This window comes from Hypanus sabinus, chromosome 11 (assembly GCF_030144855.1).
Source record: "Hypanus sabinus isolate sHypSab1 chromosome 11, sHypSab1.hap1, whole genome shotgun sequence".
NCBI classification, from domain to species: domain Eukaryota; kingdom Metazoa; phylum Chordata; class Chondrichthyes; order Myliobatiformes; family Dasyatidae; genus Hypanus; species Hypanus sabinus.
Window position 1 is genome coordinate 67,511,205 of NC_082716.1, and position 14,428 is coordinate 67,525,632.

General features: G+C 41.3%; 1 protein-coding gene across 2 annotated transcripts in view; it reads right to left on the minus strand.

The window, feature by feature from the left end:
* fam151a (family with sequence similarity 151 member A) overlaps nucleotides 1–14,428 on the minus strand; it is a 35,526-nt gene that overhangs the window by 15,044 nt on the left and 6,054 nt on the right. Inside the window, exons 1-4 of one of the 2 annotated variants that reach the window (XM_059984616.1) lie at nucleotides 12,471–14,250; nucleotides 11,236–11,391; nucleotides 8,389–8,538; nucleotides 1,161–1,323 (exon numbers count right to left, since the gene is read on the minus strand). In XM_059984616.1, the coding sequence (XP_059840599.1) occupies nucleotides 1,161–1,323; nucleotides 8,389–8,538; nucleotides 11,236–11,254 (332 nt within the window). In that variant the 5' untranslated portion in view covers nucleotides 11,255–11,391; nucleotides 12,471–14,250. Of the gene's footprint in view, nucleotides 1–1,160; nucleotides 1,324–8,388; nucleotides 8,539–11,235; nucleotides 11,392–12,470; nucleotides 14,251–14,428 lie in introns of those variants that run through there. The other variant, XM_059984615.1, reaches the window with a different exon arrangement.

The following is a 14,428-nucleotide window of genomic DNA, read 5'->3' on the forward strand; positions in this document are numbered from 1 at the left end:
GTGAAATGGGTCCTCTCACCCTGCCCCCCCATGCACACAGCACCCCCCCCCCCCCAATCCCAGGATACACCGCCTCTCCAGTCCTTTGGCCCGAACTCTCAAACACGCTAATATTAGACCGCAACCAGTCTCTTGCATGGACTCCCGGACTTGTAGGCATTGGGACCTCCAACCTTAAGTCTTTGGCCCAGACTCACCCTCTGCCTCCAGACTTGCCAGCTAAGGTCTTACAAAATTCACGGACTGGGTGGTGAAGAAGGAACATGGCAGGCTTTCTTTACTGGTCAAGCATAAAAGTCAGGAAATCATATTGCAGCTATTCTGGTTGCCGCACTATAGGAAGGATGTGGAGGCTTTGTAAAGGGTACAGAATCCATTCTTTTTGTTTGTATTAGAGATTATTAGCTATAAGGAAAGGCTGGAAAAGCTTTGGTTGTTTTCTCTGGAGTTTTGGATGCTGAGGTATATAAAATTAAAAGAGGGTATAGATAGAGACTTTTTCCAGCTAGAAAGTCAATTACTAGAGGGCATATGTTTAAGGTGGAATGGAGAAAGTTCAAATAAGATTTTTATTTGTTTTATTTAGAGATACAGTGCGGAACTGGCCCCTCTGGCCCTTTATGCCGCACAGTCTGGCAGTCCGCCTATTTAACCTCACAACACTTTACAATGACCAACTAACCTGCTAACCAGTAGAACTTTGGGACGTCATGGCAGCACAGTGGTAAGCATAACACTATTACAGCTCGAGGCACCAGAGTTTGGAGTTCAATTCCGATGCCATCTCTAAGAACTTTGTACGTTCTTCTCATGAGTGTGTGCAATCCTTCCCATAGTCCAAAGGTGTGCTGGTTAGTAGGTTAACTGGTCATTGTAAATTGTCCTGTGATTAGGCCAGGGTTAAATAGGTGGGTTGCTGAGCTTAGCATTGACATAAAACGGAAAAGCAATTTTGGAGCAGTTTCATGGTGACACCATGGCATTTCTTCATTACCATTTCAATATCCAGAAAAACTTAGGTACCAAAAAAATTAGACCAATTTCTCTATCTTAAAATGTTTTAGCTAACAGAGAAAAGGTTTAATTTTTATTAAGGGGAGAGTGGTTCTCAGTAATTGTAGACATGGATTTGAAATTGACATCACCAAAGTTAAAGTTACCTGGAAGGATTGACAGGCTTAATGAATCCTGGAACGTTTGGGCCAATCAGAATGTCAGCATTTAACCAAATTGGTCTGTTGATGCCGATTTCTTTCGATTTCTTCAGCAGGATGTCCAAGGAAGGGTCTACTGCCTCAATGCTTTTGAAATCCAGCTTCATACCTAGGAAATAACATTCAGTTACCTATTTTACAACCGCGATACAATTGATCAACCAAGAGTGAGCATGGCAGGGGTACTTTAGAACTGTATAATGCTTTAGGCTTCTGATGTTGTTCATGGAGTACCTCTGCAGAGATATTGGTCCTTGAGCCTATCTAGTCCATGCCAACCTGATCTTCTGCCACGACCCATCTACCCATTCCAGTACCATATCCATGTTTGTTATACACTCACAGCACCCTCTGAGTGAAGAAGTTCCTTAAATATTAAATCCTTAAATATTTCACCTTTCACCCTAAACCTATGACCTATAGTTCTAGTCTCACCTAACCTGAAGAGCAAAAGCCTGCATGCACTCGTCTTACTTACACCCCTCATAATTATAACACCTCTATAAGGTCTTCCTTCATTCTCCTGCACCCCAAGCAGTAAAGTCCTAACTTAATCAACTTTTCCCTATAACTCAGATTCTCAAATCCTAGCAACATCCATGTAAATTTTCTCTGTGCTTTTTCACTCTGATTGATATCTTTTCTGTAGGTAGGTGACCAGAACTGCACACAGTACTAATTTGGCCTCATTTTGTACAATTTTAACATAACATCCCAACTCCTGTATTCAATACTTTGATTTATGAAGGCCAATGTGCCAAAAGCTCTCTTTATGACCCCAGCTAACTGTGATGCCACTGTCAAGGAATCATGGATCTGTATTTGCAGGTCTCTTTCTTCTACCACACACCTCATAGCCCTACCATTCATTGTGTAAGTCTTTGTAAGTTGTGTAAGTTGCACTTTGTCCTCCCAAAGTGCAACACCTCACACTTGTTTGCACTAAATTCCATCTGTTATTTTTCAGCCCATTTTTTTAGCCTTCCTCACTGTCCTCTACACTCCCAACCTTGCTGTGATTTGCCGATCCAGTTCACCACATTACCATCCAGATCGTTAACACAGATGACAAACAAGAACCAGACACAGCACTGATCCCTGCAGCACATCACCAGTCAGAGACAATCATCTACTACTACTCTCTGGCTTCTCCCGCTAAGCCAATGTTGGATACAACTAGCTACTTCATCCTGAACGCCAAGCAACTGAACCTACTGGACTAGCTTCCTGAGGACTTTGTTAAAGGCCTTGCTAAGGTCCATGTAGATAATATCCATTTCCAGGTTATAGACTGTATTTAAACACACCATGGAGAGAAGTGGGTCAGCTCCATTAATATTTCTGCAAACAAATGCTTAAAACTGTAATCATTTAGGTTTTAGTCACAAACCTACCCAATATGAAGAACAGGCAAGTGAAAAATGTGAGTGTTTATTCTAGCTACAGTTAAAACGTATTAGCGGCAGTGGTAACGGGCATAGAGTGTCCTGTTGTTGACATGACTGCCTCTAAGGTATACTGTAATGATAGTGGAAGTCACTAAATCAGTTTTTCATGGAATTGCTGTCCCAAGCTATGCTAAACTGCTTGTGACCACCAATTTTTGCAACTGCTGTTGTATACCGCTAGAAGCTGACTGGCTTCATTACAGCACTCATTATATCCATCAGTGGGCCACTGGAAATATACCTCACAGGGATCCCTTGCACCTCCAATAACATTAACAATTCCTTGTGCACTGTTGCTGAAGTCTGTGTAAGTATTATAACATTAAAGGCCAATCCTGCCTTCACTATAGTATAATACACAAAATATAATATTGCTCCATGAAGTGATATATTATTGTTTTAAATGTCCAAATTCCCTATCAGGAACTATAGGATGCTCTAATAGTCAGCCTAGGAAAGACAATATTTTTAGTATGTATCAAATAATCACTTCAACAAGAGCATTCAAAGAGAAATGTCACTGGGATACTTTCAAGATTAGGTAGAGAGCAGATGAGATTACTGGATTAGAAATCTGGAGACCTGGTTTCAAATATTTAGACGATTCTGGAATTGGAAGCTAGATGGCGATAGGGTGAAACAGCAGGGACATAAACCCTTTGGCTCACCATGTCCATGCTTGTCATCAAGTAGAGTACTGTGCTAATCCCACTTACAAGCACTCAGCATATAACCTGCTAAGCCATGGTGTTTCAAGTGCTGATCCAAATAATAACTCAATGTTATGCCAGAACCTTTCTTCTCTCGATACCATCGAGTTGCAGCTGTTATGTTTTGTAACTCCAGAAATGAACCAAAAATGAAACACAGGAGCCCAGGATAACTTGTCTATTTAGTGTTTCTTTAGTGAGGCACTCACTATGACATGGTGGCATAATGACGTACACCATTCACATACTTTTACATCGGACCCATAATGAATTACGTACACAAAGAATGCATAATCAAACAATATAATAACAATATTACTCAAAATGTTACTGAAATATTAAATATATGACATTTCTCCCTGCTTAGCTATAAACTCCAACTCAGTATAGAGTGCTTCTAAACTCAAATGTGTAATATACTGCTCTCTAGTCACATATATGTGTGTTTATGTACAGTATATTAATTACACATACAGTATACTACACAACTGTTATATAGATATTCACAGCATAGTAAATTTTAAATTGTCCCATTTAGGCCTTAAGATTTAATCACTATACAAGATCTCTAACTCTGGTAGGATAATGTCCTTCCTGCCAAGGGGTGTCACTTTGCTTGACAGGTGAGACTTGTGGCTGTGAAACAATCTCAGGTTCTGGAGCTTCCTCCATAGTGGTTGGAAGAGTTGACTCTGGGACTGCAGGAAGAGGTTCTGACAGCTGAGGTCACCTTATTCTCAAACAATTGACTCAGGTCTCCTCAAATGATCAACGTGTCGACTCCAGACGACATCAGACACAATCTGTATAGGAGATTGGTCCAGTTCTGTCCTTAACCTTTCCAGGTACCCATTTTTGATCACCTCTGTAGTCCCTCACTAGGACTGCTCATCCAGGAGTGAAACATCGAACCTCATTTGAGGAGCCCTCATTTTGATTCAGTTCTTTGTCCTGCATACTCCTTTTGAGACCCTTTCTTAATGTGCTTTCAGATGATTCTAATGCAATGTGGCATGCAAATGGTAGCTGGATCTCCAATCAAGTTTCGTTGTCTCAGCAAATCACGGCCCCACAATGCAGGCCCTCCTGTTTCACCACATACAGGCCCAATGCAGCTTGTTGGTTGTTGTGATTCACTGTTACAAATGTCATTCCCACAGGAGTTAGGTTTTCTCCAGTGTAAGTTAATGGTTAGATATCTGCAGACTTCAGTGCAGTATCTTTGAAATGCCATTCAAACTTATCTTGTGGAAAGAATGAAACAGCTGCAGCTGTTTCCTATTCCAATTTAATTAATTTGCTGTTCACTTTTGGTGTAAGCCGTATTGCTAGTCTGCAGTTAGTTTTCACATAGTAAATCTCAGGGCTACTCAGTCCTGTCTCACCCTTATCATTATCAGAGTTTTCATCAACAGCATGCAGATTAGTCCTCTTTTTAAATGTGCAACATAACTTCTTATTTTTTTCTGTTCCCTGTACAATCCATTTACTTTTGTCTGCCCATCATGCTCTTTGTATGTGCCCTACTTCATTGCATTTTCTGCAAGTTTCACCTTTAAGTTTGTATTGAACCAGTGTACGTGAGCCCCTTCCATAATGGTAACACAAGTTTTCTGGCCAGATAGGTTTCTCTTTAGACGTTGCAGTTTTGTTCATTCTCACTTTCATTCCTGATTGCAACTCCGTTGTGTCTCTGCTTGCTGTTTCTATTGATGCAACAATTTCAACAGTTCTTTTAACTGTGAATTGGGCTTAAAATAGGAACCATTTCTGAATGTTTCCTTTTAAGGTTCCACAAATTAAGCAATCTCTCAGTGCATTTTTAAGCCCTCACTGAACTGACAATGCGCAGATAATTTCTTCAATTCAGCCACGTGTGTGAAATGGCCGCCCCTTCTTTTTGATTCCACTTATGAAACCCAAAGCATTCTGTGATCAACAATGGTTTCAGTTCTAAATGTTCCTGCATTATGTTCATAATATCAGCAAAGCTCATTTTGGCTGGTTTGGGTGAAGCAGTCAAACTTCTAAACAAACTGCATTCTTTTCTACCTATAACACTCAGCAACACTGGCACTCGTTTCTTATTGGCTACTCCATTTGCTTTAAAAGACTGCTCAATATATTATCCAGTTAACTGTTGAGCACTCTGAGTTATCTGTGTTTATCTTTCCAATATAGTCAGCTATTTCTGCTTTTCCTTTATATTATTATTATTATTATTATTATTATTATTATTATATCACTCTGATGTTACTGTTCATGAACCCTGGGCCTTGCATATTGCTTGTTAATTTCATCCTTTTTCTGTCTTTTTAAAATCTCAACCATCTCTCTCCCCTTCCGAAGAAAAAACATGCTGTGCTTCAGCAGGTAGGTAGTTGTCTCAGGTTCATTTTAAAACTTCTTTCCTCATTACTGTTACGTTTTGTAACTCTAGAAATTAACTGAAGGATAACTTGTCTATGTAGTTTATCTTTACTGAGGTGCTCACATATGACATGGTGGTACTGTATAATAATGTATAGGATTCACATACTTCTTACATATAACCTATCATGAATTATGTAAACAAACAAAGAATGCTTAATGAAACAATATATTTACAGTAGGTTTCAACCATCCTCTCAATAAAAAAATTCCTTCTCTAATCCACTCTATGCTCTTCCCTAACCCTATGCCTGCCGAGTATCATCAATTGTATGAGGAAAAGTTTCTCAGTATCTACCCTATCAACTCCCCACAGATTTTGTGTGCTTCAGTCTGATCACTCCTCAGCCCTCTCTACAGCAAAGGCAACAAACCTAGAATATTCAGTCTCTCCACATGGTTGAAACGCTCCACCCCAGGCAATGTCTTGGTGAACTTGCTCTGCATCTTCTCCAATGTAATCACATATTTTCTATAGCATGGGGACCAGAACCGCGGATGTGCCTAGCTACCGTTTTGTGTAGATGTAATATATCGTCATGGCTTTTACATTCTATACCCCAGCTAACGAAGGCAGGTCTCCTGTATGCCTTCTTAAACACACTGCTAACATCAACAAGAGAATCAGAATCAGGTTTATTATCACCAGCATGTGTCATGAAATTTGTTAACTTAGCAGCAGCAGTTCAATGCAATACGTGATAATATAGAAAGGAAAAAATAAGTATGTAAATCAACTACGTTATATTAAATAAATTAAAAATAGTGCAAAAACAGAAATAATAAGTGAAAAGTGTTCATGGGTTCAATGTCCATTTAGGAAATGGATGGCAGAGGGGAAGAAGCTGTTCCTGAATCACTGAGTGTGCGCCTTTAGGCTTCTGTACCTCCTTCCTGATGGTAGCAATGAGAAGAGGGTATATCGTGGGTGATGGGGGTCCTTAATAATGGACATCACCTTTTTGAGACACCACTCCTTGAAGGTGTCTTGGATACTACGAATGGAGCTGACTAATTTTACAACCTTCTGTAGTTTCCTTTTCAGTCTCCCACCTGCCCCCATAGCAGACAGTGATGCAGCCTGTCAGAATACCCTCCATAGTACATCTATAGAGGTTTCTGAGTACTTCAGGTGACAAACCAAATCTCTTCAAACTCCTAATGAAATATAGCTATTGTCTTACCTTCTTTATAGCTGTATCAATATGTTGGGACCAAATTAGATCCCCTGAGGTCTTGACACCTGGGAACCTGAAGCTGCTCACTCTCTCCACTTCTGATCCCTCTGTGAGGTTTGGTCCATGTTCCCTCGTCTTACCCTTCCTGAAGTCCACAATCAGCTCTTTCAGTTTACTGCCACTGAGTGCCAGGTTGTTGCTCTGACATCTCTCAACTAGTTGGTATATCTCACTCCATCTGAGATTCTACCAACAATGGCTGCATCATCAGCAAATTTCTATATGGTATTTGAGCTATAGCTAGCCATACAGTCATGGGTATAGAGGGAGTAGAGCAATCACAAAGCTACCAGGCTAAACTAAAAACTCTTTTGGTTCACTGACATCCTTTTGCAAAGGAGGTCTTTACCTTTACCCAATCCTACACACTAGTATGACCCTGGATCTGCAGCCACAGTGTTGGCTCTTTAACTGCCTACTGAAATGTCCTAACAAGTAATCAGCTGTTCAAAGTACTACAGCGCAAGGCCACCATCTGAGGGCAATAATAGTTAAGCAATAAATGCCTTATCCATATAATGACAGATTTGCAGCTGTCCCCAAGCAACACCTTCTCTTAATCAATGCCTATCTATATGAACTTGGTCTTCATGCTGTTATGGACGTTCCCTCTGCTGTTCTCACCCCACCCACTGAACACTAAAATTTGTCAAAATGTCTAATTTTTCCGCATTGTGATGGAGGGTCATTGAAGGCCTCTATTCTCTCTCCACAGACGCCGCCTCAGCTGTTGACCATTTTCTGGTTTTAGCTTTGGTTTGTTATTCTACTGTAGCCTTTTAAAATTTCTATATTTTATGCTATCCTTAATCTTAACAGTTATTGCAAAAGCTTATGTACATTAATTTTAATGGGTTTTAAATGTTTCTAAATGTCAGAGACATTTAAAGTTATCTCCAAGCTTTGGCATGTGCAAAGGCTATTGGGGTGGGACCACCGTTTCACCATACAGAGCTAAGCTGGTGTCCAGCCTCCACTGTAGACTTGAGAATGGAGAGCTTGAGCAAGATCAGCACATCACATCCATCCTTGATAAGTGAGGCATGTAGCAATGGTAGATGACAAATCTAGACAGTAGGTGGAATCCTGCATGACTAGTCCCTCCATTTTCATTAGCACTCATTGCAATTATGGCTTGTGTTGAATCGCTACCTATTCTGTTGGCTATTACTGTACAGAAGTCATAAATATTGTTCTTTCTTCCTCCCCAAAGCAGAAAGCTCAAACATTTCATAAACATTGGAGATTCCCATGGAAATAGAAAACTCTTTTCTGCTTAAGAACATCCAAAGAGGGTATGGACAGAAAGATAGGAGAAATTCTTCATTTTGTTAGGAGTAAACGTTACCTTTCTTGGATTTGAAAACAGCGTCCAGCCACTCGTTAAGGGTGTTGTCACTGTAGACATCAGGTGGGTGAGCCATGATAGGAATACCAGTCTCGTTTTGAGTGTTGAAACCTTCAATGTTGACATCAGCTTCCAGGACCATGGAATTACCTGGGAACACATGGGCGATGAGACAGTAATGGTGGGTTGATGCATGATACACATTTGCGTGGATGACACTGAGTCTGCACTGCATCATCAGTTCTCCAGAGTGAAAGACTGCTCACTGCTCCGGGAAACCATGGAGCGCTTCAATCTACATGGCTTTTCACGGACACTGAGTTGCTGTGAAGGAGGACATGCAAAAGGAATGTAACAACCACTGACCTTCCTTCTGGCCCTACCAGTCCCTATCCAGCTCTTCACCAACTATTATAGATTTTGCTTCCTTTGTTCTTCTGTGAAACACCCAGGGGAGATTGCTACCATGGAAGCATTGCTTAAGATCCTTGCTTTCTCACTCTGCTCTGGCTGAGTACTCAGTAGCTATCTCAGTACTTCCAGATATTGATCCTGGCACCTTGGATTCTTGTGCTTTAATTCCAAATGAGCAAATACTATGGTGGGATCATCACATTCAGCAATAGAAGGACACTTCCTTCATTCTGGAGATGATGTGATGTCACCCATGTGATGCTATGGATATTAAAACCAGTGCTTGAGATAAACTATAAAGACGTGTGTAGCACTCCATCGATTCACTTCTCTATATCTTACTGGGCGTCATAAAGGCTTGGAACTCCTCACGGTAGACAGAATCACTTTGACAGTGATGACAGCTTAATTTAAGTGTCTGGCATGCCGGTGAGCTGCCGGCTGGTGGTGTAGTGGCACCTGCACCCAGCTTCCAGGCGACTGGTCCCCAGTTTGAATCCAACCGGCTCCTTGCACGCTTTCCATCTGTGCTAGGTTGAACGTTGAGCTAGCAACTCGGCCTCATAAAAAACAGACAAAAAAGAGGTGGTACACTTTGGAAGGACAAACTCCAAGGCAGAGTACAAAGTAAATGGCAGGATACTTGGGAGTGTGGATACCAAGTCTGGGGGTACATGTCCACAGATCCCTGAAAGTTGCCTCACAGGTAGGTAGGGTAGTTAAGAAAGCTTATGGGGTGTTAGCTTTCATAAGTTGAGGGATAGAGTTTAAGAGTCGCGATGTAATGATGCAGCTGTATAAAACTCTAGTTAGGCCACACTTGGAGTACTGTGACCAGTTCTGGTCGCCTCACTATAGGAAGGATGTAGAAGCATTGGAAAGGGTACAGAGGAAATTTACCAGGATGCTGCCTGGTTTTGAGTGTATGGATTATGATCAGAGATTAAGGGAGCTAGGGCTTTACTCTTTGGAGAGAAGGAGGATGAGAGGAGACATGATAGAGGTGTACAAGATATTAAGGGAAATAGACAGAGTGGACAGCCAGTGCCTCTTCCCCAGGGCACCACTGCTCAGTACAAGAGGACATAGCTTTAAGTTAAGGGGAGGGAAGTTCAAGGGGGATATTAGAGGAAGGTTTTTCACTCAGAGAGTGGTTGGTGCGTGTAATGCACTGCCTGAGTCAGTGGTGGAGGCAGATACACTAGTGAAGTTTAAGAGACTACTAGACAGGTATATGGAGGAATTTAAGGTGTGGGGGGGTTATATGCGAGGCAGGGTTTGAGGATCGGCACAACATTGTGGGCCGAAGGGCCTGTAATGTGCTGTACTATTCTATGTTCTATGCTAAAGAAATGGCAAGGTTCCACTCAACATGGATTGGAACAACAACAGCATGCAGGTGAAGTGGCATCAGAGGGCAACTTCTCCCAGTCCATCGGCAATTCTAATGTCTCTATTTTCCTTTTCAGGGTGACCGGGGTCTTTCTGGGATCCTGATCTACCATGGTTCTCAAAACTACTGTTCTGCACAGTGACACAGTCCAGCTCTTAGAGCCTTGCCAGTTTAGCATGTCTTGGTGTAGCCTGAAGTCAGGGCATGTGTGATTTAACTTGGCTTTGATTTAACTGAAACTAATCTAGCGGTACTGTTTGACCAACGGGTTCACCTGGGATAGTTTTCAATTAGATTTCATACCAGTGACCAAAGAGATTGCAGATGCTGGAATCAAGAACAAAAAAATAGCAAGTCAGACAGTATCTGTGCAGGCAAAAGGTGTTAATCGACATCTCAACTGAAGGCTCTGCTTCAGGATTCAACCAGAAATGCTGACTAGCACCTTTTGCTACCACAGATGCTGCCTGACAGAATCCAGAATCTGGTTTATCATCACTGACATGTGATGTGAAATTTGTTGTTTTGCAGCAGCAGTACAGTGCAATACATAAATAATTACTATGTTACAAATAAAATAATTGGCAGTGCAAAAACAGAACAAGGAGTGAGGTAGTGTTTATGGGTTCATGGCCCATTAATAAATCTGATGGTGGAGGGGAAGAAGGTGCTCCTAGAAAATTGAGTGTGTGCCTTCAGGCTCCTGAACTCCTCCCTGATGGTGAGAAGAGGACAAGTCCTGGATGGTGAGGGTCCTTAATGATGGATCCTGCCACCTTCAGGCATCATTTATTGAAGTCACTGAGTTCTTATAATTTTCTGTTTTTGTTCTTTCATACTAGTATCAGAAACAAAAGTTCTCTCTCTAAGTAACTGATGAAAGCAGTGCCTTCACATCAGATTGGGGAAAACACTGTAGTTTATTCCTGCAGATCTCTTATTTATAATGCCTGCTTAAATACTTTACCTTGGTACTTAAAAGTTTTGGTAATCTATTCCCATTCAGTATTTTCAATAGGCTGCTAGCTTTGGATACATACTTTTCAGGGCTTCTTCCATCTGCTGCTTGCTGTTTGCACCATGGGACCAGGTAACCAGCAGACCATCCTTCCTCTCAATAACTCCACTGTGAAGCAAATAGTCAAGCAGATCTCCATCTGGGCTGAAAGCTCCATCCTCTGATCTGTAGCTGTTTTCTGAAGTGGAAAAACAATGTTTCATGTTAACTTGTTACTCCCTTTGTTTCTCCCTTTAAGTCAGTGATTTTTTTTCCTGAAGCACACTGAAAGCTGCACTCAGCTGCCAAGTTCTGATAACCCAGCTCTTAAAATTTACAGCCCCCTTTATGGCTTATTTTGCTGAAATGTCCCTCCAATTTCCTTGAGCCTGGAAGTTTCAAAGGAGCTGAGTGTTTCTTAGTGTAGCTCCTCTCACTAGTGGATTGCTCAAAGACAAAAGTTGCATACAAGTTAGTGGAAACACAAGTCTAAAGTTCAGGTGTAGCCCCCATTATTCAAATTGCATATCATGGAGTCACAGAGAAATAGATTGAGTCATACATACGTAATGGAAACAGGCTCTTTGGTCCCACTGAGTCTGTGCCAATCATTGACCACCCATCTGTATTAATCATACTTGGAATTCAGGTATTTTCCACAAATCTGCATCAACTCCACTCTGTTTCTACCACTCGCCTACACACTGATGGCAATTTACAGTGGCACCTACCAACCAGTACATCTTTGGGATGTGAGAGGACAGCAGGGCAACTGGAGGAAGCTCACGTGGTGATGGGGAGATTATAGATGACTCGTGAGGTCAAGATTGATCCTGGGCTCCTAGCACTGCAAACACAAAGGTTCTGCTGGCTGTGTCGTAGTGCACCGAGAATGAAAATGCTTCTTCAAATACCATCAGCTGCCCTGTCTGAGTCGTGGGAAGCTCATCATGAGACGGAGTAAATCAGTGATACTCCAACTAAACAGTTACCAAGGAAACTGATTTTATGCTTAGTAGTCTGGGAAAACAGGTAATCATTGAACCAAGTGTCAAAACTAGACATAAAATCATATTTGACATTTTGCTAGGAACATGTGGTGCTGGGCTATAGAACTCTAGCAAAATCTCCGGTGTGTGATTCCGTAGGCAGGTTAGACTCATAGAATTGTTGGAGCATATCGAATGAGTTGATGCCAGCTCCAGGAAGAGTTAACCAGTCAAAGCAACCTAACTCAAAGGGTATAAGGTGGGAAAGGAAACCAGGCACGGTTCTTACTGGAAATCCAACCTCTTCAGCCTGCTTACAAGATGTCCGTGGAGGAATGCTGCCGACTGGGACGATCCAGGATGCATGAGTTTGTGCTGAAGGGAAGGCACTGAAGTTTGGTGCAGCCACAGCAGGGGCCCGGTGGGGAAGGATCACAGTATAGGGTTTTTTTTCTGTGACTGAAAAGGGAAGAACAGGGTTGGATGAGGAAGCCACATTGCAGTAATTCACCATCCCAGGGACCACATGAGTGGCAACAGTGCTATTGGTTTTAAGAAAGTAATAGAACAGTACTTAATGCATTAACTATGAATGCAAGAATGAAAAGGCGTTGCACATCAGTAAATTTTTCATTATGAATAAAGTTTATCTTGATGTAAGTAAATAGTCAGTCTTTGGTTTTCATTGTTAAGCAGCCTGATTTATACCCACTATTGACATATATGTGAAAAAAATTACCACAAAACGGAGGGCAACCACCTCAGATATCATCACCCACCCCTTGATGAAACCAGCAAAGGGGAGATGATTTTAGGATGGGGTCAATTAACCAAGAGCTGGAAGTCAACACCACATGTAGATGCAGGAAATCTGAAATAAAACTAAAAATGTTGAAAGCACTCAGTAGTTCAGGCATCATCTGTGGAAAGAGACTGACAAATGGTCTCTTAACTGAAACATTAAATGCATTTTCTATGTTTTAATTTAAGGAAGAGAGAGGGTGGGTGAGGACTAGATTGATGATCCGATAAATTTGGATAATTTCCTGCAGCTACTAATTGAGATCTAAATTCAAAGAGGAGTTGTCTCAACTGGTGCCAGTGCCCTGTCAGATGTATAAATCAATAAAGAGTATGATTACCATTTGTGGTACTTTAGAGAATCCATCAGTAAGAGATGCTCTGAGTTATGTGGTCTCTGTAATGATGATAATTACAGGACAATTATGGAAATACATGACGTGCTGTCTGAGAAAGACAGGAGAAGATAAGGGTGATGCAGGGAGAGGTCATGATTCACAGAGTTTAATCACTGCTGTCTGAATCAAGAGCTGGCACCATAAAATTCAGTTGCATCCCTTCTGATTGCTACTCCCACATGCTAATTTTATCCTCTATTAATTTGAAAGACTTACATTTGTGAGGCACCATACACAGCCTCCACTCATCCTTAAGCAATCTACAACCAAGGAAGTATTTTTCAAGGGTGCGTTCTGTGGTAATATGGCCAAATTTTATTAAGCTCAAATAAGCAACTGATAATTTGAGTGACATTAATTGATGAAGAAGTATTGACTGTAACACCAGTGGTAACTCCCCTTGCTGCAGAAGAGAGCAGTGGATGCACCACATCCACCTGAGGCAGCCAGTGCAACCATGACAGTTCATTTGACAGACAGGTATCTAGAGATTCGTCCCCCGTCAATAATGCTAAACAGCAGTGAAAATCTGCTGTGCTCTGCCCCTGAAATTCAGTTCCATTGAAGGAGATGTGGTGCTACACTTAAGTGTCCTGCTAGATATTCCTGGAATGGACTTGGACCGGGACTTTCAGACCCTGAGACACATGTGCCACCATCTGAGCCTCAGCCTCATATTTTTGCTTCATCAGTTTGATAGATCTATTTTGAAAAATCTTCACCTGATTCTGGAATAGTGTTGTGTCAAGTAAAGGCCAGCACCATGTGGAACAACCTAGCAAATGAAAAAAGTTCCTTTCACATAATATCATAAAAAACAGAAAGCTTGCAAAGACCCATCAAAGTTGATGATTTCTACATTTCATTTCAAAGTGATATTAAGTAGCCTTAACTCCTCAATCAAAAATGCAGTTGGATTCCAGTTAATTTGGACACGTCGGGACCAGTACATTTTGGCCCAGTTAAGCGGCTGTCCCAATTAGCTGATTTCATGGAAACTGTTAAAAAAGTATAATAAAGACAGAGTAACAAGTTATCCATTTAAATG